The sequence below is a fragment of the Rhinoderma darwinii genome, chromosome 9 (genome assembly GCF_050947455.1).
Source record: "Rhinoderma darwinii isolate aRhiDar2 chromosome 9, aRhiDar2.hap1, whole genome shotgun sequence".
NCBI classification, from domain to species: Eukaryota; Metazoa; Chordata; class Amphibia; order Anura; family Rhinodermatidae; genus Rhinoderma; species Rhinoderma darwinii.
In genome coordinates this window covers 50,722,631-50,749,907 of record NC_134695.1, presented here as the reverse complement: position 1 = coordinate 50,749,907, position 27,277 = coordinate 50,722,631, and the positions used below count along the sequence as shown (strand labels likewise).

At 40.4% G+C, this 27,277-nt stretch overlaps 1 protein-coding gene across 4 annotated transcripts in view; it reads right to left on the bottom strand.

Moving 5' to 3' along the window:
• SYT7 (synaptotagmin 7) overlaps positions 1–27,277 on the bottom strand; it is a 315,087-nt gene that overhangs the window by 68,354 nt on the left and 219,456 nt on the right. For 2 of the 4 annotated variants that reach the window (XM_075837639.1, XM_075837641.1), the window contains one exon: positions 17,495–17,617. The exons of the other annotated variants lie outside the window; for them this stretch is intronic. In XM_075837639.1, coding sequence (XP_075693754.1) covers positions 17,495–17,617 — 123 coding nt within the window. The remainder of the gene's footprint in view (positions 1–17,494; positions 17,618–27,277) is intronic. 4 annotated transcript variants of the gene reach the window in all.

The following is a 27,277-nucleotide window of genomic DNA, read 5'->3' as shown; positions in this document are numbered from 1 at the left end:
GTATTCAAGCTGGTTCATGCACCTGCGATTTCGCATTTTAGGGCCATTTAACATTTTCAGACACTGAGTAAAATCACAATGCAACGCAATCGCAAACTTTGATAATCGAGAAGCGTTTTATTGCCAATGAGCCCTAACCTAAATCTCTGAGTAAACAAAATGCAATAGGTTCTATATAAAAGCAGAAAACGCAGTGCCAAGTGACAGATATAGCTCTGCTACATCTGTGCATACATACACTTACAGTATATCAATGAAAGCTTATCTATTCTATCATGTGCATATAATGTCATTAACCACATATTGATGTAGAGCTGAGTTTGTCCTTTCAGGCATTCTTCACACGCACTTTTTCTTCAGCCATGCGTTTTAAACCTTCATTGGCGTTTTATAAGTGCCTTTTGGTGGTGTTTTTATTGTGTGACATTTTGTACAGGCATTTTTTTAAAGTGGTATAAAAAACCCTCTGGAAAAACGGCAGAAAAAAAACGCCATACCTAGAGCATGCTGCGTTTAAAAAAAAAAAAAAATGCCAGTGACCCCTAAAACTCTTCAAAGAAGCCACAAAGCAAAACGGTGTGATTGTAGGCTTTCTCATATTTTACTATCGACTATAAAGTAACATATGGCCACAGTATTTTTAGGCAAAAAAACAACACCTCGAGGAAACGCCAACAAAAACGCGAGTGTTTGTGTAAATCCAGCAAAACTGTTACTTTTAATCACCGTGAGTTAAAATAGCTCAGTAGTTTTACTTGACGTCTTATGGAAAACCACACGTTTGAGTTTAGCTGTGCCATATTAAAATTAACTTGGCTCTACTGCATTTGCAAACTTAACTCTGCTACATCTATACTATATCAACTGAAATATGAATAGCTGTACCTGTACTATACACTAAAGTATTACGATTTAGCGTCATATGTTATTGTAACTTTATCCATTTTTAACCCTATCCATTTATAATGTTACATATTGGCAACAATGTTTCAATCAATGTTGTAGCATGTAACTGAATCCTGAAATCCATCAGCACCCTCCTGTGTGGATTAGAATATATATATTTTACGTTATATACACTACAATGTGAACAATAATAATAATAGTGTCATTACATAGTAGCCTAGTCAGTATGGTTGTAAAAGGACATGGATCTACCTAGTTCAACCTGTTCTTCTGTGACGTAGATTTAGACAATTTTCCGTATCTTTGAGGACAAATTCCTTCCTGATTTCAAATATGGAGAATAAATCCCTGGATCAACGACTCATCTAGTAATAGAGTACATATAATTTGTTATATTATTATGTTCAAGAAAGGCATCCAGGCCCCTTTTCCCCTCTTATGATGATGGTAAAACCTTGTTTCCTCTAGACGTAGAGGATGCCCCTTGTTAAAAGTGTTTTCCAAGTTATTTAAAAAATTGCCCACGGTAGGAGGGATGCAAAAAAAAAAAATCCATTGCTCAACTCAGGGATCCCCGTCGTTCCAGCGCCGTCGCTTACATTCCTCCCCGCCACTGTGTATTGACTTAGCTGCAGCAATAACGTGCCCGTTTACCCACGTGATTGCTGCAGCCAATCACTGGAGGCGAGTGGGTATACGGCACAGGATCGCTGAGGTCAGTGCTTGGCTGCAACAATCACGTGGGTAAACGGGCATGTGATCGCTGCAGCTATGTCAATACAGAGCGGCGGGGAGGAGCGGAGCGGCGACGCTGGAACAAAAATGATCTGTGAGGGTAGTAAAGGCTCTTTTTTTATTTTTTGCATCCCTCCTGCCTTGGCCAATTTCATAAATAACTCGGAAAACACCTTTAAAGTTACAGTCCTGGGTGTGAATAGATTATTAGACAAGTCTCTGGACTGACCTTTGATATTGTGAGATGACGAGTGGGAAGGTTATTGGGGGAAGGTTATCTGGGACCCACATCTATCTCTAGAACGGGGTCCCCTAAACCCTGTTTTTAGCTGTTTGTGCTCACACTGCCTCCCGACCACCTACTGATTACATGGTCGGAAGTTACAGAAACAGCGTAACTCGCTGAGCCACGCTATATCCGTAACTCCCATAGAACTGAATAGGACTTATAGAAACAGCATAAATTGCATGCTACCCTGCTTCCGTTACTGCCATTCACTACTATGGGAGTTACAGAAACAGCGTAGCTCAGCGAGTTGCGCTGTTTCCGTAACTCCCGACCATGTAATAAGTAAGTGGCCGGGAGTTAGCATGAGCACAAAAAGCTAGAACTTGGTTTAGGGGGTCCTGTTGAAGAGACAGGTGCGGGTCCCACATCTATCTGACATTTATGACATATCCTGTGGATATGTCAAATGTCTCTCATGGGAAAACCCTTTTAAGTCACAAAATCTAAAATTATTTTCTTGAATTTGTTGAGTTACACAACTTTCCACGGGGCAACATTTACACATAAATGAAGGCACTGGGGTTGTCTTTGGGCCCACAAGACTAAATGATTCTGAGGGTCCAACCTCTTTCTCTACACAACATGTGCATGTCCGCTTTAATTGCATTATTGTTATTATTGCACACAAAGGTCATATCATCAATAAGGTCTAATAGGTTATAATGGACCCTAGGGAAAGGTGAGCACCAAATTGGTTTGTCTTTTCCTGGACCTTTGGGGCCCTGTTGTATTAGAAGTCCATTATTGTATCAGCCTGGGCCCAAGAGAAGGTCCTCTGGTACTCTGATGACTCTTAATGAAGGACAGCTCTAAAGCTCCTTCATTTTCTTTATACTCTAGAAGGTAAAGTAGAATTAATAAGTCAATACTATACTATTATATCTGGATTTAAAAATCTATAGTCTTATTGTGGTATGAAGGCATTTACAAGCTAACATTTTTATTTTGCAATTGTAAGCCTTGAATTATATGTCCACCTTCAAGAAGATTGTTTTTCACTACAATTTTAGGTGGTCCTCTCAAAGTAATGTCATAGGGAAATGTCAAGGGAATTAGACCTCACAGATATATTTTGCTGGTTGCTGTGGAAACAGACTACAAACTTTGTAGACAGACACACCCCTAACAGTCTTGCTGAGATCCTATATCACCAGTTTTTTCTACATCAGATTACTCTACAGTAAGGGATTTTAGCTCTTCAATCTACAGAACTGTGGATTCAGCTCTAAGCTGTAAGACATTATTGGATTCCATCCCCCTATTATTAGTTACAGATGCCTCAATAGGGCATTTAAAGTAAATTTTTTGAAGTAGAAAAACCCGCTAATATGTATAGGTACAAAGAAAGAGGGAAAAGTGGCAAATGTAGAATCCTGTATGGTATAAGGCTCAGATAGATTAATTTAAAATGAGCAAGGGTAAAATTATAAGTAATCTATACATAAAGTATTATTTTACTGAAAGAGTAGTGGATACTTGAACTGGATTTCTGGCTAATGTAATGAAAAAATTATAGTAAGTGACTTTAAATGCTTCACAATCATTTTTTATTGCTTCAATGTATCTGAAGCAACTTTGCAAATTGTCTTGATCAAAATTTTGATGCAGGCCTATGTGTTTCCATTGTAACAGACTACAAATAAACTCTGTGTAGTTAAATCTTACTGTATTCCATCCGTTTCTTCCTTTTTTACTAACCTACCATATGTATGTTTGCAAAAAATTAGGGGACGGATGGGAGGTAGTATGTCTGCAGAATTATAGGTGCTGTGAATTAGACATTTTTAATCAAGACCTTTTTCAAAGATGCCTCATTTTTCATTTTAGATAGATGGGAACAGTAAAAACAAAATGTGGTTGCAAAGGTGGACATATCCTTTAAAATTGCCTAACACACTGGGCAAGTTTTAGGGGGTGAAAACAGGGCAATTGCCCACAGTCTTTATCTTCTATGGGGTCGCCCAAGATTGAGAATCCCAGCAGCAGCCTAAATTTACCATTGACCCCTTCATTGCTCTGGACCACAAGGGAATGCAAAACTAATCCTTCACTGCCCTAAACCACCGGGGAATTTACAAGTAAAAATGGTGAATAAAAATGGTGAGAGAGGGGCTTGTTTCCCAGGGCCACGTTTTCTATAAAAAGCCAGCTTTGGTGGAATAGACACATATAACATTAATGTTGATTAATATTATATACTATGAGAGACATTTATGACATATCCACAGGATATGTCATAAATGTCAGATAGATGAGGGTCCCACCTCTGGGAGCTGCACCTATCTCCAGAACAAGGCCTCCTAAACCCCGTTCTACTGCTCTGTGTTGCGGCAGAAGCAGGTGAATTCTGACCATAAATTATTAAACAGCGTAGCTCGCTGAGCTACGCTGTTTCTGTAACTGCCGACCATATAGTCAGGAAGTGGCCAGGAAAGAAGAGGGAGCAGAAAAAGCTAGAATGGGGATAGAGGGCCTCATTCCAGAGATAAGTGCTTGTCCCAGAGGTGGGACCCGCATCTTTCTGACATTTATGACATATCCTGTGGATATCCAAAGAAGTAGTAGGACAACAGCACACGTCTTCAAATCATCAAAGTCTTTGGCTTGACAAAGACCCTTCACTCACTATGGGTCAAAACGTTGCTTGTCGTTTGTGGATGTCTTGACAATAAAACCACTTTGATGATTTGAAGACGTGTGCTGTTGTCCTACTACTTCTTTGGATATACATCGTGCTGGAGTTGGTTTGCCTGGCTTGACAGCGTGCACCGCACCATACTCGGGACTAGTGCTGCTTCAAAAATCTCCTTTTTTCTGATATCCTGTGGATATGTCATAAATGTCTCTGATGGGAAAACCCCTTTAACTTTTCAAATCTGAATATAAAGGCTACATAATATATCAGCATATATATATCAGTATACATTGGCTATGTAGAGGCAAATGTGCTCCATTATAAATACAGGGCTACGGACATTGCATTGTACTACATACAGCCATAATTAGTGGGTGAAGTTGGCTATGCCTGTCCTGATGATTTATATAAGCATATTAGATAAGTGGAAGCATGCTGTGGTGTGAATTACTGTATCCTGGACACAGTGATTGATTCAGAAGTATGTGTTACCTAGTATGAGGGAACATACACACTAATGTGTGCCACTCAGTAGAGATGTAATACTAAACACACTGTAGGAACCACCATAAAAATGTGCCATAATAATGCAGGAGTATGACGCTAATACAGTGCCCTACAACTGCCAAAGGCTTAATTAGCACCCCGGAGGTCTCACTGATTGGTTGTCTCCCGCGTGCAAAACAGTCTTTGTCTTTTTTCTTTCCAAATTTATATAAGTATCGATGGATCCTCCCAGTAAGAAGTAGGTGCATAAACTTCCAGGTCTATTGGATGTGCTCAAGAAACTGTGATCAACGTACAAATCTTGCACTACAGCAACTGGTGACATGGGCTATTCAAAGTAACGTTCCTCTGGGGGTCTCTTGGAATCAGATTCAAGATTTCATGAGAATAGAACGTTGGCCTGTTTAGGAGCACTGCTTTCCCATATTCAAGTTACAGAAGCAGATTGACTACCCCGAATACACAGGCTAGTGGGGAGACCTGCATTATAGTTCAGAAAGTGTAGCACCGGTAAAACTGTAACAAGATATGTGTCTTCTCAGCATATCCCAGTATGTAGACCATTAATAACCTTGATTTGTACACAGTAATGTATAGATTACTGTTATTAAAACATACACAATGATAACATAAGGATAAAACGAAGGAGTTTCCCTCTAATTTAATCTAGCATTTCAAGTTGGCTTTGAAAAATCTCTTTTTGATTGCATTAGAAGGACCCCCTAATAATAAACTAATCACAGGGTGTCCCGCTGCTGAGACTCCCAGCGATCAGCTCTAATTTGCAAGGGAATTCAACAGGAAGTGTTCAGTTTCTCCGCAGTGCCACCACAGGGAATATGAAGCATTACAAGTCGCCCATTGAAATTAGTGGTCTGTCATAAGAATTAACTATTTAATTATTATTTGAGACTTTAACTATTTACTTCTGCCTGCGAGTAGAACTGTTCATATATATTTTCGGATGTCTCAACTGTTTAATAAAGACATATTGAAACAGAAATTAGTGGTCTGTCTCTGTAATGCACAGTGAGACCCTTTGTATAGCTGCTCTTCCCTCTGGCTAAAGGATGAGAATCCTGAATGGGGGACCCCTCTCTTTTAACTTGGAATACCCTTATAGGGTATTTGAAAATGTGTTTTTAACCAAGACACTGCTTTAAAGTATCACTAGGACCAGCAGTATCAGTAAGCATAAAATATTAAAAAGATCTCTATATGAACCATAGAAAATAAATACTTTACGGTTGGCCTGTGTGTCTCACATTATTTAAAATAGTCATTATTTGCCCCATTGTGCTCTTTTCTTACACTTTTATAGTCTATACAGTGAAGCACCAGAATGCATCTCCAGCCAGCTGTGTATATGAAATGAAATGCCAAGAATAGAGCTGGCCTCACATGGCACTAAACAGGATAATACTTTCTATGGCTATATTTAAACATAAATGAGATTGAGTACACTGTAATTGCTGGACACTCCTAAAACACCAATTAACCAGAAACGCTTTGGCTCAATGGTACTGCCATTTCTGGAAGCCAACTACTGTTTTCTTACAAATATTGTGCTCAGTAAATTGGATAGCAGTCCACATCCTGCAGTCGTAGACAACTCCCTTGGGCTGTGCACATGTATCCTTTCCCAGTTAGAAATGGATAAAAATAAATAAATATATATATATATATATATAGTAGTTTACCTCAGTGTATTTCTGCTGATGAACATGTTCATATTGTCTCCCGGGCCTTAAACGGCAGCTGCTATGCAAAAAAAAGCAGCTTACAGCTTTCTTAGCATAGCCATTAGGCCTTTTACTATGCTCAGAGCCTTAAGCACAGCGATTGTCTGGTATAAAGAGAGCTCTGAAATAAATATATTATACAGGTTCAGAGCTAAGTGATATACTCAGCATAGGAATGCTCCTTGCTCACCCATGCATAGAAAGTACATGGCTAATATCAGTAATAAAAAACAAGCTTAGGCAACCTGTGACTACCCAGCTGCCGCTAAATTGCAAGACCCTGTGGCTGGCAGGACACACTAAAGTGTGTAGCTTTACAACAGCTGGAGATGCACTGGTTGCAAACATCTAAAATAAGCTGCTGGCACTAGTGAGGATGGTTGCAAAAGGGAAGAAGATGCTGCATTGGCCTATTGATTTAACTCAAGGTCAGTTATTCAAGGTCATAAAAATCTGTAAATGGACACTAACTCTTTAAACCAATGATGCTAATCTAAAAGTATGCCTGATATACATCAACTTTGTAATTTACTTACTGTTAAAATGTAGTTGCTTTATGCATGCAAATTCTGAGTGAAGTTACTGTCACTATGTGTCTCCCTTCCTGTAATCTGCTGTCCACCCACTGTTGTCAAGCAAAATCCATCCCTAGTTACAGAGCAGGGGAGACGTACTGCAGAAAGTGTGGGGGGCGTGTCTCTTCACAGCCTGCCACTAGATGTCCTTGGAGAGAGGAGGAGGGAGCAGGAGGCAGGAATAGAAGCAGAGAGAGAGAAAGACATAGACATGCTGCCCATAGAAGTTTATTGAGGGGAAGGAGTAGGAGGAGGGAGCAGAGAGAGAGAGAGAGAGAGAGAGAGAGAGAGAGAGAGAGAGAAAGAGAGAGAGAGAGAGAGAGAGAGATAGAGAGAGAGGGAGAGAGAGAGACACACACACACACACACACACACACACACACTCACACACACACACACTGCCCATAGAAGACTATAGAAAGCGGAGGTGGGAGCAGAAGGAGGGAGCAGGAGCACAGAGACACAGATGTTGCCCATAGAAGCCTATAGGGTGGAGCAGGAGGAGGGAGCAGAGAACGAGAGGAGACAAAGGCACAGACATGCTGCCCATAGAAGTCTATTAGAGGGAGGGGAGAGTAGGAGGAGAGAGCACGGAGAGAAAGACACAGACGCACTGCCCATAGAAGTCTATGGAGAGGGGATGGGAGACCAGGAGGAGGGAACAGAGTGAGAGACACAGACTCTTCCCATAGAAGACTATGGAGAGGGGAGGAGGGAGCAGCATGAGACACAGACACACACAGACATGCTGCAGCTTCTGGTAAGAGATATATGTCCCCTCAGTATTCGATTCTCAGCTGCAATGTTCAGAAATAGTGCTATTCTTCATGTACACACATGACATCTTATTCTAAAAAGTCACCTCAAAATTTAGATACGCTTTAAATGGAAAATACAGTAGAAAATCTTGGATATAGTACTGGTTCAAGCGTCAAAATATAAAGCTACCTATTCAATTCCGAGTGCAATCTTCAGTGTTATATTACCTATATAGTATGATGCTATACTGTAGTGCTAAGAAATTGGACATCATATGAAGTAAAAAAAAGTTCCATATTTTAAGCCAGGGGTGGGCAAACTTTTTGACTCGCGGGCCACAATGGGTTCTAAAATTTGACAGAGGGGCCGGGCCAGGAGCATTTGGAGGGAGTGTTTGGGCCGGATATACTAAAGCATTAAATGTAGTGTGTGCAAACCTCATAGCACAGTAAGAACACTACAACCCAATTTATTAACTGTCTTTCAAATGTGAAAAATAGCCCTTATCAGTTAATAAATTTGTCTCAAGGAATATGCAAGATATGGCATTTACATACTATTTCGCAGATACTGGGAGGAGGAAATGTAAATAGATTAAAATAACATACGCACTGTGATTTATCAAGAAAAAAGTTCTGTTGACTCTGTAAATTAGCTGCCAACCTCTGAGCAGTAGCCGCCCGTTCTTGTGTTGACTTCTTGCTAGCATAGTTTGCATGCTTCGTGGCAAAGTGACGGCTGATATTGTACTCTTTGAAAACCGAAGGGCTTAATGGTGACGTGAAACGAAGTGAAAATTAAAGTGAAATAAAGAGAAATACGCGCCACATTAACCCCTTAATGACCGGGCCATTTTGCACGTTAATGACCAAGGATTATTTTTTGTTTTTTCATGGTCGCATTCCAAGAGTCGTAACTTTTTTTTTATTACGTCGACATAGCCGTATAAGGGCTTGTTTTTTGCGGGACGAGTTGTATTTTGTAATTGCACCATTTTTAGATGCTTACAATATATTGATTAACTTTTATTAACTTTATTTTAGGAGAGAATTGAAAATAAGCAGCTATTCCAGCATTAATTTTCACGTTATAAATTTATGCCCTTTACTATGCAGCATAAATAACATGTTACCTTTATTCTACGGGTCGGCACGATTACGAGGATACCAAATATGTAAAGGTTTTATATGTTTTCCTATGTTTGCACAATAAAAACCCTTTTAGAAAAAAATTACTTGTTTTTGCATCGCCGCATTCCAAGAGCCGTCATTTTTTTATTTTTCCGTCGATGTGACCGTATGTGGGCTTGATTTTTGCGGGCCAATGCGTAGTTTTCATTAGTACTATTTTGGGGTACATAGGACTTATAGATTAACTTTTATTTTATTTTTTATGGGGGGAATGGGAGAAAAGAGAGAATTTTGCCGTTGTTTTTTGCGGGTTTTTTGGACGCCGTACATCCGGCGGTTTCATTAATGTGTTCATTTTATTGGTCAAGTTGTTATGATCGCGGGGATACCATATATGTGTATGTGTTATTTGTTTTGACACTTTTACTGAATAAAACCACTTTTTGGGCAAAAAAAGTAGTTTTATTTGATTTTGACTGTAATTATTTTATTTTTTTTTCAACAAACTTTATTTAACTGATTGACATTTTTTTTTTAAGTCCCACCAGGGGACTTCACTATGCGATGTGCCGATCGCATATATAATGCTTTGGTATACTTAGTATACCAAAGCATTATTGCCTGTCAGTGTAAAACTGACAGGCAACCTGTTAGGTCATGCCTCCGGCATCGCCAAACAGGCAGTTGCGGAAGACAGACCTGGGGGTCTTTGTTAGACCCCCGGCTGTCATGGAAACCCGACGGCGACCCGCGATTTGTTTGCGGGGGCGCCGATCGGGTGACAGAGGGAGCTCCCTCCCTCTGTCAAACACATTAGATGCCGCTGTCACTATTGACAGCGGCATTTAATGGGTTAAACTGCCGGAATCGGAGCGCGCTTCGATTCCGGAAGTTGCAGCAGGAGCCAGGCTGTGTATAACAGCCGTGCTCCTGCCGCTGATCGCGTGGGTACACTGGCAGTACCCGCGCCATCACAGGACGGATATATCCGTCCTCCTGCGCGAACTAGCAGCTGCTGAGGACGGATATATCCGTCCTTCGGCGTTAAGGAGTTAACAACGGTCAATGTGTTTTGAGTGCGCCATCTATTGGGAAAACGTGGGCATTGCAGGGAAAGGGGAAAAAAAAGGAGGTTTTTACTATGATTTGGACAAGTTCGGCGGGCCGGATTAAAAAGCCGTATGTGGCCCGCGGGCCGTAGTTTGCCCATGTCTGTTTTAAGCACTAGGTAAGGGGAATAAATATTGAAGGGAGGGCTACATAGAAAAATAATGTAGGAGCTCTGCCAATTTCCCTTATACCTTCTTTTGTCTTAAAATCCACAGCCACAATGCATGTTTTATATTGGCTGGACAACGACCCCTCATCCCCAGAGATCAGCAGCTTTACAGGAGACTGTGTAATGTCTCAGGCCATGAAGCCAAGGAGACTCTGTGCTAAACTATAGAGGTGCCCATTGCAAGTTCTGGCTGTGCTGTTCATTAGTACGGTGATACTAACATATGGTGTCTGATGAAACGTGCCACAGTTTGCTGTCGGAAACGTATATATTCTGTCAGAAAAAAAAGAATAAAATTGGAGGCATATGGGGGTACAGTAGAGTCCCCTTTATGGAAGTCCTTTTATGGCTCCTAAGCAGGGCCATAATACGACCATGTATATGAGACGTTACTCTTCGTCTGAGACCATGACATGCAGTCTTTTGCTTGCGAATAGAATAAACTATTGATCAAGTCCAACCAAGGCATTGTCTGCACAGAATATGGAAGCTGTTACATTAATCAGATATCGATGTAAGTGAATACATTTTTTGTGCTGTGCTGATGAATCTGCAGGCGCTATATACTTAAAATGTTCGAAATAAATAGAAATAAAAATTGTAAATGATCGGTATACTCATCTACTGCTAACTTCTATTACATAAAGTCAATCACCACCAATGAAGGAGAGCAGCAGTGGGGAATTTAAATTCCTCGCATCTGCTGTCCCTGGTGCTGTCAACAGCATACAGAGAGCAGAGGGGCAGTTTCACCCTGCTGATGGCTATCACAACCTCTTTTTCCCATTTCTCCTCAGCCGCCAGGGACTAGTTGTTACTGCTACCTCTTTAACCCTATAGCTACACCCATGCAACGGGGGCACATTTTTTATTCCCCAACATGGCGCACTACTACTGGGAAGTTAAAAAACATGGTACCAGTGTTGCTCACTGACATTTTCTCTGTAGAAAATTATCAGTAAATGTTAGTAACTCAATCGCAGAGGCCATTTCCCCTTTTCAAACACAAACTAAAGTTGCCATGCCCCCAGGGACAAATCCACATGAAAAGTGGCAGAACTAAAAATGTATTGTGTGAATAAGAATTAATATTTATCCGTAATCTTACCGCAAACTTCTGGCCGCTGCGTTTTCCACTCACACCACCCAAATGTGTGACAAAATGCTCTGTGCGAATTTGAATGGAAAATTTAGAAATTGCTCATCTAGCATCTATGGTTTTCATTCATTGGCACCAAAATCCCATTCTTTAGTCTTGTTTAATAGTGTTATAATAATCTATCATTTTCTTTAAAAAATGAATATAGATTGTGTAACCGTTGCTGAAGCAAGTTTCCTAGTGTTCTGGTAGAATAGATTTCATGCTGCTTCCGGCTGCTCTGCCTTTGTGATATCACCGTGTACATGCCAAGAAATCCTGAGCACACTGCAGGTCATTGGTGTCACTATGATCTCAATATAGATAATTAGAAAGTAGCTGTAGGACTGTGCATGGATTCCATGATCTTCTGCATCAAATCCCTCAATCACATAAATTATTGGAAAGAAGGGGTTTACAGCTTTACCACAATCCTTTGACGCTTCATGCAGAAAATCTCCTGGGATTACAAGCAGGTTTGGTCAACCATGCACATTAATAAGCAATTAGCAGTGGAGCTGCAAATAGAATTAACTCTTATCCTTGTGAACAGAAACGCTAAGGTTTAATGTAAATATAAATAGCATGAATTGCTCGCAATGAGGAAATATAGGGAAACTGCGAACAATACAACTGCTAATAGATGCCAGGATTTTATGCAGAAAATATATACTGGGGCACATTTACTAATACAGGCGAATCACCGAACGGTACGCCAGTGTAGGGTTTGCGGTATTATCCAAAATGGCGCATGTCTATTAAACAATGTGGTGCAGCTGCTGAACTACTTTAAGTTGTACCTATCGGTTTTTCACACAGTGTGACTTGAAGTCCATGCACCCTTTTTTCCAACAATTACAAAAATGCTGGTGATCAGCCTGAACGCCAGCAGTCTAAGGCTGGATTCATACGAGCATGTTCGGTCCGTAAAGGACGGAACGTATTTCGGCCGCAAGTCCCGGACCGAACACACTGCAGGGAGCCGGGCTCCTAGCATCATAGTTATGTACGACGCTAGGAGCGAGGCAGGGACTCTTAGCGTCATACATAACTATGATCCCGGCTCCCTGCAGTGTGTTCAGTCCGGGACTTGCGGCCGAAATACGTTCCGTCCTTTACGGACCAAACATGCTTGTGTGAATCCAGCCTAAGGGGTGTGCAAGCTGTGGTGTCACACAGGGCACATCATATGTCATCACTGAACGGGGCAACCAGGATCCTGTTGGCCTGCACAATCAAAGCTTGCATTACAGATCCCACAATTGATGGCCTTACCTTTGGGATGCAGCATCATTCCCTAAGTTATTGGTTGAAAGCTGTCTGGAGGGCCTAGCCCATCCACATTATCTATTCATTATCTATTTATGTTCCCTCTAAATTGTAAAGTGCTGCGTAATATGTTGGCGCTATATGAATAAAGATTATTATTATTATTATTATCTAGACAGCCCATTGTCTTCACTGGGCCTCATGTAATACATCATTTTCCCTGTGGTAGCACTGCAGGGGAACGGAACACTTTCTGCAAGATTTTCCTGCAGATTACTCCTGATGATCGCTGGGGGTCCAAGCAGTAGGACTAGCTTATTTATTTATTTATTTATTTTTTAACTTTCATCACAAAGTCATTGTCTTAATAAAATCTAGTAATTTATGAACTATAGTGGAACAGCAGCATGCAATAAATTATGGTGTAATAGATGTTACTGAGCAGCTGCTCTACAAACCCTTGAAAATAACACCACGTGCAGGCTATGTGGGGAATTACACTCCACTAATGTACAGATGTAGCCATCTTTATCTTGACTTTTAATGCATTAAATACAGTGTCAAGAAACTTTAACTTGACGTTTTCAATGGCTTTTCAATGGCTTTTGTTGTGTGATATCACGCTGCAGCAAGTTATCAGAGGCAAGATAAACTTGGCTACATCTGTACGCCCAAAGTAACATAATATTATATCTACACTGTTGTGTTGTTTACACTTTCTAAACAAAAAAATGCCTTTGTTCAAGACATAAAATGTGTGTTTAGGAATGTATTTCATATAATTCAACATGTACTGATTTTTTACTTTGAAGAAAGTGCTATTGTTCAAGGCTTCAACTGAGTTTTCTGAATGCTGAGTGTTTCAATATTGCCTCACAGTTATGAAGGCAAGGGGTGCCTAGAAAATATATGTTATATTTGTGTTAATATACGGCTTTACCTTTTTGTGTGCTGGCTACTTTTTCTGTGCAGAATCCTAAAAAGAAACGATGATGAAAGAATTCGGCAAGGGCAGAAGAACTGATGGACACCTGCAGTGCTGCTTGCCATGTAGATTGCACTGTTTCTTAGCTACGGGAATATGGTTTGGTCTGTTTTACACAGAAAGTTCAATACTTTACAGAAAAAAACATTCCTCTCAACAGGCAACATACGACTGTGTTCACACTACGATATTTAGCTGTGAATGTCTCTGATTGTGGGGGAAAAAATATCTGCACAGGGCATATGGGCAGTCAGTCAATGTCCCTTTTTCTCAAATTGTCTTAAAGCGGTAACACATTTTTTGGAGGGGCATGGTCAGCTATTGATTATAATGAGCCTACCATGTGGTTTCCGGAGAAGGTCAAGCAGAGCCGACAGGAGATGAAGTGGCATAGTGCCTTCCGAGCACCGCTGCCACTTTGTTCTAGTGATTGGCAGGGATCACGTTGCTTAGACCCGTGCCGGTCAGACATTCGTGGCATGTGTTAGTGATATACTGTACCATCAATGCCTGTCCACAATCAAGCCCTTTGAATTATTTGTTCTAGCCTTAGCGATCATTATTAAACTCTGTAAATAAAGATGCCCAGATGCTCATGACATGGTGGAACTTCGGAGCCATCCAAAGTTATTTGCCCCTGCTTTCTTGTCAAAATCAGGTAGCAGAAATCCACAGCTAATGGTTTAGTATGAACAAATCCTACAAAACACAGAGTACCTTAAATCAAAACTTCATCTAGTATCTTCATCTCTCAGAATTTTATTTTTTTTGTCATATACAACTCCCTCGAAAGTGGAGAGATAAAAGAAACCAAAGGAGGAGACAACCTAAATCAACGAATGGCATGTTCTGGTTGTGGGATTCTCTACAAACAACAGTAAAGCCATTCACTAGATTTAACCATACAACGGGTTGTTGTTAATAAGAGATGGTATCTTAAGCCACCATTAAAAGACGTAGTAATTGATGTGATGGATCAAGATTATTTTTTTCCATTAAAGGGTAAGTATTTTCCACTGATGTTTAATTTACATTTGTCTCACGAGGGGTTATTCTTTTCTCATCATTAGATAATCATATTTAGAAAGGTTTCTCTTCATGGGATTGTGCCTTTGTAAGAAGGACGCCGCATAATACACTAGGGTTTCTGGGTGTCATCTCTCTTCTTCATTCATGTTGGGGCCTTCATTTACTAGGCAACACATTTATGAGGAGGGCTAATGGTTAGTATTTTTATACCTTGATAAATATTCCTAGGTGTATGAATCTTCATTAAATAGACTGCCATAACATCATCAGCAGATACTGAACTTGTGAGATTAACACCTGCATTTCGATAGGGAATCAAGACTGAAATACGTCATGTTCTTCACTCTAGCAGGCATTAGATTGGGGCTCTGTTTTCTTTTTAGGATTTTATATTTGGAAGATCTGCGTGACAGATTGTGGTTCAATGACAGCATTAATGTGTTAATATATGTAGCGTGGTATAGGAGGAATAAAAATAACCTTGGAGTGAAAATTGGACCGCTTAATTAATACGAAGCTAACTTTGAAAAGCGATTCCAGCCAAATGTCTGCATTTCTTTTTACACTTCTCAGTCAGAGATGATTTAACTAGAAAGCTACCATTAATGGGGACTTTGTGTCTGGATGCTATTTTTCTGGGCACTCCTTGAAAGAGATGATGGTGACTTCTTGGTCCTGGCTAGTATGGTAAGCTTGTAAGGGAAATGTTTAGTTCATGAGTGTCACATCAAATATAAAGAACACGCTTGTATGTTTCTTTATATATGAAATAAATTCCCTTTCAACTACAACAAAGAGAAAAATTGAATAGAAGCACTGACAGATAAAAAAGCTTTGAGCTCATGTCCCGGACAAGCCCCCTGGTGTCATAGCCCCTATTTTTTTCAGCTCACGGACATCAACAACTATAATTATTTTCTTGTTTTATTTAGAAAATAATAATACATTTATGTCATGATTGTTTTATATGTTTAGTTTAAAAAGGACCCATCACTCGGTCATGTAAGTTGAATTGGTTAACCTGAATAGCGCTGTCTCCATGATTCCAGCGATGTTTTTTTTCCCTGGACCTCCTCATTCCAGAGATATGACTCACTGTTGTGTTAATTCTCTATATGCTAATTTGCTGTAGTTAGCCAACAGGGTGTGAACTACCCTCAAGCTCACTCACGCCGATTGGTCAGCCTCCGAGGCTGAGAAGCTAGCTCCACCCCATTGGCTAACTACACCAAATCAGCATGTAGGGAGCCAACACTATAGCGGGCCATATCTCTGGAATGGGGGGACCAGAAAAAAAAACAATTAACAGTGCTGGAATCAGGGAGACAGCACTATTCCGGTCAGTCAACCAGTTCAACTTATATGACCTAGTGACAGGTCCTCTTTAAGATTATAGTTTCAATTGGAGCCATAGTGCTAATATGTTTAGATGCAGTAGTAGATACATCTAAAGAAAGAAAACATCTAAAATCTCAATCCATCCCAGGCATGAACCACAAAATATGGGGCTGAATGCAAATATTAAAGGGGATTTCCCATGAGAGACATTTATGACGTATCCACAGGATATGTCTCATATATCAGATAGATGCGGGTTCCACCTCTGGGACCCGCACCTATCTCTAGAACGGGGCCCCCTAAACAACGTTCTGCCGCTGTGTTGCGGCTGAATTCCGACCATGAAAAAGTTTACATGGTCGGGAGTTACGAAAACAGCGTATCTCACTGAGCTACGCTGTTTTCGTAAGTCCTATAGAACCGAATAGTTAGGTAAACATCGTAGCTTGCATGCTACGCTACTTTCGTAACTGCCCTTCACTACTATGGGAGTTACGGAAACAGCGTAGCTCAGCGAGTTACGCTGTTTTTGTTACTCCCGACCATATAACCAGGAAGTGGCCAGGGAGGCAGCAAAAACAGATAAAGCTAGAACGGAGTTTAGGGGGCCTTGTTCTAGAGATAAGTGCGGGTCCCAGAGGTGAGACTCGCATCTATCTGACATTTATGACATATCCTGTGGATATGTCATAAATGTCTCCGATGGCAAAACCCCTATAATAGCCTAATATTACTCACTGTTAATTTTGACAAAAATATAATTCCGTTTTATATTTAACAGCTAACTATATTCCTTCTTATCAGCCAAAAAGGAAAAAGTGATTATTTGTTTTTAATTGTAAAAATTTTGTCAAAATTGTAGGTGGTTGTTAGGGCATCTAAGATAACATTTTATATGTAATTTACTAAGTTGTCTTACAATCATTTATTAATGTGCATTGAGCCAGTCGATACCTACAGATACACACTAATTTCTATAATGAATTCTAGTAAATTAATTAACAAAGTAAGACGCACACAGTCTTCACTCATTCAATCATGGACACTGTATCTAATCGTGATAAGGTATGTGAAGCAGTGACTGTTGACATATATGATAAAATTTTCCATTCTTGACATACAAAATCTGACATTACAACCCCACACAGGGAGGGCACATTTGCGCTCCCCCCTCCTACCTCTTGTCGCCCTGAGTGTTCTGGTTCTGTTGAGACCCATTGGTTTGCAGGTCTGGGATATTGGCAAAGTCGTCCTGCTCAGAGAGACCCAGCACCAAGGAGAGCACCACCATGCGGCCTTCCCTGCCCACAGGCCAAAGGTAAGAGAAAGCAAAGGAGGAAAAAAAAAAACACAACATAGAGGCATCAGCAAAGTCAGAATACAGTAAATACTGAAGATAAAGGAAAGTCGTCTTTCATTCCAAAATGCTTGAAAAGTTTAGTGAAGGAGAATATAAGGAAGTGGTTACACAAATCATGCAGGAGGGAGACTTAATGGCAAACACAGAGCAGAAAAAGGCGCAGAATACAGTTCTCATTACATTTTAAAATTGAGCAATTCTTGAGCAGATGAATCATAATGTACCATGCAGTTTTGAAGAACACTTGGATATAATAACATCTCTATTACAGTGTTTATTTCCATCTCACTCCTCAACCTATATTCTATATCTTTTCTAATTATCATTCCTCATGCTATTTTTCCATCTTCAACAATTTTTAAGCAACTTTCCTAATATCATTCTCCTTTAAGAAGACCGACCAAGTAAAATTTTTTCCCTTAAATTTTCTCTATTCTTTCATTAATATATTCCTTCACTCTCAATAATAAATCTCCAGTTCTATATCCATGTAATGCACCCGTCAGAGGCGTAACTTGAAACTTCCGGGCCCCAATGCAAAATCTATGACAGGGCCCCCACCTACCATATATCATTTATAATACTAGTGTCTTCTTATGCGGCTGAGTGGCTTTTGGGCCCCCTCAAGCTCCAGGGCCCGATTGCGACTGCTACATCTGCACCCCCAATAGCTACGCCCCTGGCACCCGTAAAAAAAAAGCTCATTCGTGGCCACAGAAGATTAGATTAGCAAGATGGTGGCACTTGTCTACATTTATTTGCTTTAAGACAGGAAAAAAATATACAACGCTACTTGGTTCATAACAAAAATAATTTTCATTGGTGAGATAATTTATAGGGCTCATGCACACAATGTAATGCCATGTGTCCTATAAGGTGGCATGTGGAGTCTCTACCACTCTCCATGTACTAACTTATAGTGCCTCTATAAGGGATATTTTCCTATAGAAATGCTTCTAGAGGAGAATTCCTCCTTAATATGGCATCTGATAAAGAATGCCATCATTTTGATTCTTACAGATTCCATATGGAAAAAAAAGTATATACCTCAGTATAAAATCAGAGGTACATAGAGGTACATTATTGGTCTAAATAATTCCATATGTGCTGTATTATGGACCTGTATCACATGGATCCGTAATGCTTTTGTGCACATAAAAGCTTTCTGGACTTAAAATGATGGAGAATACATAATTTTAGAGCCAAACCTTGGTTTCTGAGGGTCATGTGTACAAATCAAAGCTCACCCAAAGCTGGTTGACTTTTGCATAATAGGGGTGATCATTCTCTCTGCTACAAGAGGCAGAAATCTAAAAAGGCATCTCCCTCCAAGTTAGAGCAGACTCTCAATGGCTGCTACACGTGATTTCCTGTTTCCTTCCAGTCAGCGAAAAGGCGATATGAGGCCCCATGGATGGTGCACAGCCAAATTATTTCCATGGGGCCCATAAGTGCTAGATCTAAAGAATAATATCAAATATAAAAAAAACTGGAAACTACCACATATATACCTGTTACTCACCATGCCCGGCTCCAGCGATGAATCCCAGCGAGCGGCCATGGCTCTAGCGGCCTCTGCCTCTAATGCCTCTTCTCCAGCGATGCCACAGTTTGCCGTTCCTATCCACTGGCTGCGTTGGGTTGCCATGATTGATGACGTCAGCAGGCCCGGAGGCCTATTTAAAGGAGTAGCTTCCATGGATCCCTTGCCTGCATATCAAGGCACATCCTTGCCTGGCTAATGTTGATATCTATATTTCACGCTGTTTCTAACCTTGGCCTTGTTCTTGGATTACGCTACTGTCTCACCCTTTGGAATTGTCGCCTGGTTCTTGGACTTCTTATATTAACTACTGAAATGACTATTCTTCTCTCTGTCTATTCACTTTCATTTTTCTTTCTATTTCCATAAAGACTTTCACCTTTGTCTTCCATTTTCTCCAACTTTCCATTGTTACCTTTCATAGAGGTTAATGATCATGCCACCTTTACCCCCACTCGACTCTCTCATTTCTCTATCTCATTCCTCTTTACTGCAAAGCCTTTAATCTCCCCAATCCCTCTCATTTTGTCTTGTCTCTTTTGTACAGGACCATTTTGTCCTTCCTTCTAACCCATCGTTCTGCATGTTTCATAGCTTATATACATTGTTATTCCTCAGTCTTTGTACCAAAGCATAATACTAACCATGAATTATTTCTAGGCCATAAATGAAACACCTATTGAGTACACAGCATATGACATTCACATATAACTGCAGGGGTTTGCATTAACATGAAATGGTAATATTTTAGGTGATGTGTGACCCAGTTATGCCTACAATTTTTTCAGATTGCAAGGAGGTCAAAAAAGAAGGTTCTGATAAAAGGTTAAAACATACCATTACCAAGTTTGCACGCAGAAGGCCAATACACAAAGGGAGAGAATAAGGCCCCTTGTACACGAACGTATTTTTGCGGCTACAATTCATTTCAATGGGCCCATGCCCACGACCGTGGTTTCCACGGTCCGTGCATGGCCCAGGAGCCTGGACCGTAAAAAGAACGGACATGTCTTATTACGGCCGTGTTTTGCAGTCCAGGCTCATAGAAATTAATGCACGGCCCGCGAGTGCCCGACCCGAAAATCACGGTTGTGCACATGGCTACGGTCGTCTGCATGAGGCCTTAGTCTTAATGGGTCTACTCCCTGGCCGTGAACACTCCTTTTGAATTCACTTCAGTATCGAAGAGAAGGGGCAGTAACTATGGCCTCTGAAATTGTGCCCTGATAATCCCGTGCATGAAGTGTTCGTTGCACAAGTATCATTTATAGGGTAAATGCAACATTGCTTTGTAGTGTTATATAAAGAGGTTTTCCCGAAATTGTTTTTCTATAAAAATCTGATTAATAGTGCAGTAACAGATGGGGAAAAACATGGTCTGAGTCAGGGGCGTAACTAGGAAAGACTGGGCCCCATAGCAAACTTTTGACTGGGGCCCCCCTCCCCTGGGTGTCCCACAACCCCCCTTGTAGATAGTGCCTTTTTTACAGCCCCCCCTATAGATAACGCCATACAGCCCCCCCCTGTAGATAACGCCATACAGCCCCCTTTGTAGATATCTACAGTGGGGGCTGTATGGCGTTCTCTACAGTGGAGGCTGTCCTATTTTCTCACAGACCCTTCACACGGTCCGTTGAAACAAAGGCTGTGTGAACAGCCACATTGAATTACAAAGGTACGTGGGACGGCCGTTGTTTCAACGGCCGTCACACGGACGTTTAACACGCTCGTGTAAGAAAGGCCTTAAAGTAACTTGATCACAGAGCAATTAGGGACCCTCTGTAGACTTTGTGGGGGGACTGCCCGACATTAAGTTTCTTAATTATTCTACAGCACCACCACAGGGAAAGTTACACAGTGCCCATTGAAATCAAAGGGCTGCCTTGTTAAAACATGGGTCCTCCAGAGTGAGAGATGCACCCTGTAGCCATGCTTCACCCCGGCTAATTTATACATGACTCTATTAAGCTATAAAAACGGCCGTAAAAAACACAGCGAAAAACACTGCGAAAATCACGAGTGGCTTAAAAAACGTCTGAAAATCAGGAGCTTTTTCTCTTGAAAACAGCTCTGTATTTTCAGACGTTTTTGAGATTGCGTGTGAAGATACCCTTAGGGTATGTTCACACGCAGTGTTTTCAGACATAATTCGGGCATTTTACGCCAGAAAAAAATGGCTCCATTACGCCTACAAACATCTGCCCATTGCTTTCAATGTGTTTTACGGTGTTCTGTTCCCACGAGGTGTGATTTTTTACGCGTCACTGTCAAAATACGGCACGTAAAATGACAGCTCGTCAAAAGAAGTGCATGTCACTTCTTGGGACTTTTTTTGGAGCCGTTTTTTATTGACTCCATTGAAAAACAGCTCCAATAACGTACGTAAAATACGCTGCGAAAAACGCGAGTTGCTACAAGAACGTCTGAAAATCAGGAGCTGTTTTCGCCTGAAGACAGCTCCGTATTGTCAGATGTTTTTGGTCCCTGCGTGTGAACATACCCTTATAGTCATATTTTTTTTTAAACATAAATTTAGGTGTAGAATCTTAAGCTTGCCTTTTTACCAAAAACAGCGCCACTATTGCCCATGGCTGTGTCTGGTATTGCAGTTCAGCTCCATTATAATAAGCATAGGCAGATTCAGAAATATTCTGCATACAAACAAGTAAGACTAATGACCACATTCTACATGTTTATATCTACCTGACTCTAATGATCGACCTGCCAAGTCTATTCGTAACCCGAACCACTAGGATAAAAAGTCTCTGACCTCACAGTTCACCTTCTATCTTTGTATTTTATTATCCTATATGTGTTGGTCCAGTCAAGCAGAAACAACTGTCAGAGCTGTAGAGAGATAACAGAATCTAAGACCTCATCATTCTGAAGTTAAATGGTTAGAAAAACATCACCAATATAAAAACTTTGATCTTTTGATGCTCCTGTCTAACACTCCAGACATTGATGTCCGATTGGTGGGAGCCCGACCACTGTGATCCCGGTCAATTTCTAGAATAAAGTGACAGTGCTAGGGTAAAGCCCTATGTTCATTTGACTCCTGCTTTTTTGGAATGAGCATGGTTGTCTATTGACCATAATAAGTGGGCCATACTGGGCACCAAAAAATCCAAGCACCTGAGCAGGTGTAGAAGGGGCATGGTGCTTTCCTAGCAATGCTGTCACTTCTCGCATTAGGTGAGTCCCTTACTGATCAGATATTGATGTCATATCCTAGCTATATACCATCAATGTCTTAAGAGGAATAACCTCCTTTCAAAAAAGTTTGATATCATTTCAAAATATAATTTCCTTGTAAAATGCATCGTCCACCATAGCTGTGTTATTTAATCTATTTTCTATGGTAACAACCACCTTCTTTTTATGAAAAAGAATTTGTCTTCCTCCCAAACCTGTGACTAACACCATGTAATTATAACAATCTTGTTTAACGCCTTGCCCTGTAATAATATACGTACAATTAAAGCCTATCTCCATGTGCTACATAAAGTCTCCCTCAGCCATCCTCTCGGTACACAGATAAATCTGTAATATTTAGAACTTTTCCCCTTTATCTTGCTTGCCTTATATCCTGGAACTACATGAGTCACAATTTTGTTTGTTTTTCTATATGTTTTTTGTGAATTATTTTCTGTTTAGATCGGTTTATTGTGTTATATTCTAATGATTTCTGTTGTCTGGGTAGGAAGGGCCTAAAACAATTGTCTGTAACATAGAGAGGCAGTGTATGTTACAGCAGACCGAACCTCCTGCGACTACTTCTGTATATGTAGATACATGTATAAGGTAGTCACCCAAAAATGAAGTCAAATCGTTGCTAGGCAACCTGAGCTACCATACTGAATATACCAAAACACAATGTCAATAAGGTGAATAAAGATTCAGCTAAAGCTTCTTATACTAATAAAACTGTAAGTAAGCAGTGATTATAGTGGATGTAGGCTTTAGAATTTCACCTAAAAAATTAAAAGATTGAAAAAATTAGAGTACTCATTGTATTTGGGAAAATCTTTTCACCTATGGCCATATTAAGGTTGGAATGATGCTTTTATTTTTATTTTTTACCTGGATGGAAACAACCTTTAAAGAAACACTCTATATACACTGTGTTTAGTTCAGGACCGGAGTGGGAGGTGCATGACACAGAGCTTCAAGGAACACCAAAGAGAGAATCTGTGTCATGTGTCTCACCCACAGGCCGTACACTAAATATAACACAGCGTATCAGTTTTGGCCAGTGTATTTCTTTAATAAATGTACTTATAGGCAATATGACACTAACTGTGTAACTGTGAATGTGATATAATTATTACAACCCAGAGCCAATACGTTTTTCTCTAATTCTATAATTGAATTCATAGGTGGCAGTATAATAGCTCCTACCATATAGATAATTGTTCTCAACAATTGTTTGGCCTAGTGAATGAACACATTTGTCACCTATTTTATAATTCTGGAGATATATTGACGATCACTATAAAAATTAAATCAGAGTGCAGATATGTCTATCTCTCTTATTATTTGGCATTTTAACCCTCATCATGAACATAGAAAATAGAAGAAGCAAAGTTGGATGAGAAGAGCTCCCGCCCTGGTACACACTGACCATATAAATGGATGGATGGTCATAGGGCATGGGTTTATGTTCTGTCCCTCCTACTGACATGTTACAAGGCGCCGTTATTTTAATCTACTACAAGAAAGGATTAATTAACCTCGTGATTGAACAGTACAGGGCTTGAAATATGATTCCTCCGATTAGTCAGACATAAGGCCGCTGCACGCTTGCTGTACAGCGAGCGAGACGTGATGGAGCCACTCCTGCATAAACCCCTTTAGAATTTGAACGATGAGACAGAAGATGATGCAGGCTGCAGGAATCATACAAAAGCATGTCATGTTTATTGTTCTCTTGCCAGAAGAGGCAGCAATAGTCGGCGGACCCAATGAAAAGCAAGCCATTGTACTAGATCATCTGTAGCTATTTTAAGACAGTTGTATGAAAAAATTTATATTTTTAGCAATATGCAGTCTCAGAAGGAAATAGAACAATACACATAAAAATAGTCAAGCTGTTAAATACAAACAAGTTGACCATTTCGCTACCACACTGCAAATGCTAGGAGGTAAAGGCTTATAACACAGTATACTACGATCCTTCGTCCCCATGCATTTGGATTATATCGGCAGCACGTCTGCCTGTTGATACAGGGAGATGTGCTTCCGACTAGCGACCCTTTTATTGGCTGCATAAAAGATCCGATCAGCCGATCGAAAGGATCGGGTCCGACTGATGGAACAATTATTGAGCATGCTTTAAAATAAAGGTAAATGCTCCAATCTTTCAATTTACTTTAAGATCATTTAAGAATAATACATATCAATCTATAGTATACTTTTTTGTCTATACCAATAGTTTGCCATATGGCATCATGAGAAATATAGTCTGGCGCATAGACCCTTAACCGATCCACATCTTGATGGCCGTATTACGAGCCCTAAGACTGGATTCATGTATTTTTCATTACGGGTTTGGCCACAGTGAATCCGCCACAAAATCTGCATGTTTTAACAAAGACTGAACACCCCTCTCACCCAATAAGCCATGCAAAAATGAAAACGTAAAATAAACCTAATACTTCCTATATTTGTAAATTACAGAGGGCGCAGCCAGGTGTATACATCAAAGACTAAAATTATACCGAACATAATATTTGTTGCTCTCTTTGTTTGCCCTGTGATTCATATAACAACATCTGGTTGATTCACTTGAATGCACAGGTTTTCCACATGAGATATTACATGTATAAAATCCGTGCTGCCAGACCTGGGACTGGTTGCCAGCTATACGTTTTTAAGTTAGGATGGGTGACTATAATGAGCGGAAGGTAGGTAATTAGTAAGTAAGCCAAAGATAAACAAGCTGGAACCTGCAATTTCCACTAGTTGAGGCGCAAAATCATGACTTTTTTGGTGATGGACAGCAATGGCTCCCACAAGACCCCATCTCTCTGGTCTTCATGGGCTCTCTAATGGTAACTACCCGGCGTGGAAATGTTAATTAGTGCCTTTCTGATGGTTTTACACCCTTTCATTAATGAATTTATCCATGTGAAACAGATTTTTAAATGCATGCGATTTTCGAAACAAGAGAAAATGTTTGCGTCCAAAATGACTTTAATGAAAAACCACCGCGGGTACTTAAAATTGATTGAGTTCACAGGAAGCCGGCAACAAGCTTGGATTTAGATTAGTATGAAACTGGTTGTAACTTTTCAATCAATTGATTAGATTAAATATCATTAACTTTTTAATATGGAGCTATTAAAGACAACCCCTGTCCCAATGCCTTTTTAGGACATATGGAAATTCTAGAGGGGGGTCCCCTTTTTGAAAACCCCTGGATAAGCCAGAATTTAGAGCCGCTGTAAACAAGTGACTCGTTTTGGCAGACTTGAGCCGTCCTTGTTTTACATGGACGGCAATTTATCTGAATGGCCACCACGTAATATTACTTTTTCTCTGCATGCCTTGCTGGCCGTGGCTTCCGCTGGTAAAAATCAGTTGTTTGCCAGGGGTTCTGGGAGCAAGTCCCGGGGCGATCATCTGATCGCCCTAGCGGCTGCATTGCGCAAAAAGTGTTATTTGTGATGAGATAACCCCTTTAAGTACTGCTTATTTTATGGCCATCAGAGTTAGGCCTGAGCCATGTACAGAGTCCTTACGGCTGTATAGAGCAATAAGCACCACGTGTATTATCGTACGGTATTCCGCACAGTGCCGTTTTATGAACTGTTCTCCCCTAGAAGCAATGCCATAAAGCGACATCTGATGGAACATGACACGTATGAAATAAAAGGTACAGTAGGGAACGATCGATTTCTATAAATGCTGTATTTCGAAATTGTACGGAGCTGTAATACTTGTGCTTGCTTGTGCACATGTCCTATAAGTCATCTATCATACTCTACAGATAATTCTGCACAGCAGAGTTCTCAGGATTGTTCTGAGCATAGAAGCCATGTTACTATAAATAAGTTGTATTTGTTAACTTTTGACTTTTCCTTTGTGCAGACAGCATTGTTTTTATATGACTTAAGATCCATCGTGCTGCATTCACTAATCAAGGACATGCCATACTCTCCTGGCAGCATGTCTCCTGTGTGTTGTGGGGGCATCTGGCTGTTTTATTTTAAGCTGTCCACACAGGAGACCACAGCCTGATTTCTCCTATTTATGCGTGTGCACAAGAGCTGGGACTGGGAAACGTTTCTATGGCTCGTCCTGGGTGTAAGTCCTGCTGTTCTGTTTTCATGAATATGTATAGCTGATGGCTAGGAAGCTGTAGGACATTTTAACCCTTCCATGGCTATGAAAATTTCTATTGCAATGCGCTATAAGTAAAACATACAGGTATTTTTCCTTTGAATGGATTTACCCTTTCTTGGTAAGAGTCCTTAGACCTGAGTAATAACTACCAGCAATAGGAGGACCTGAGTAAAATTCTAACTTGGCAAAATTAAAATTAAAAAAAAAAATCTGCCTATAGGAGATTTCCTTAGGCCCTGTTCACACAGAGTTTTTGTACACGTTTTTTGACGTGGAAAAAAACGTCTCACGGGAAAAAGAAGCGGCAAGCCCTATCTACGGGCATTTAAGTCTCTGACCTCCCATTGACATGGGAGGCCGAGAAAGCGTATTTCGCTGTGTATTTGCCCGTGGCGCTCAATGGCCGCGGGCGAAAAATGCCGGGAAAATCGTGGCAAACGGCGTGCAGGCAGATCAAAATCTGCCTCAAATTTCCAGATGGAATTTTGAGGCAGAATTTTCTGCCTGCAAAAACATTCAGTGTGGACAGGGCCTTAAAGGGATTTTCTGGTTTAAAAATACTATTTTCAAGCGTCCCATAAGGGACTTCTGAGTTCACAGAGGGGGTAGAGGAAGTTTTCCGTTCATATATTATCCAGATGAAGCAGGACAGAGAGTGTCTGTTGTTCTAGAGGACTAACCACATCCATGCATTGCATGAACATCTAATTG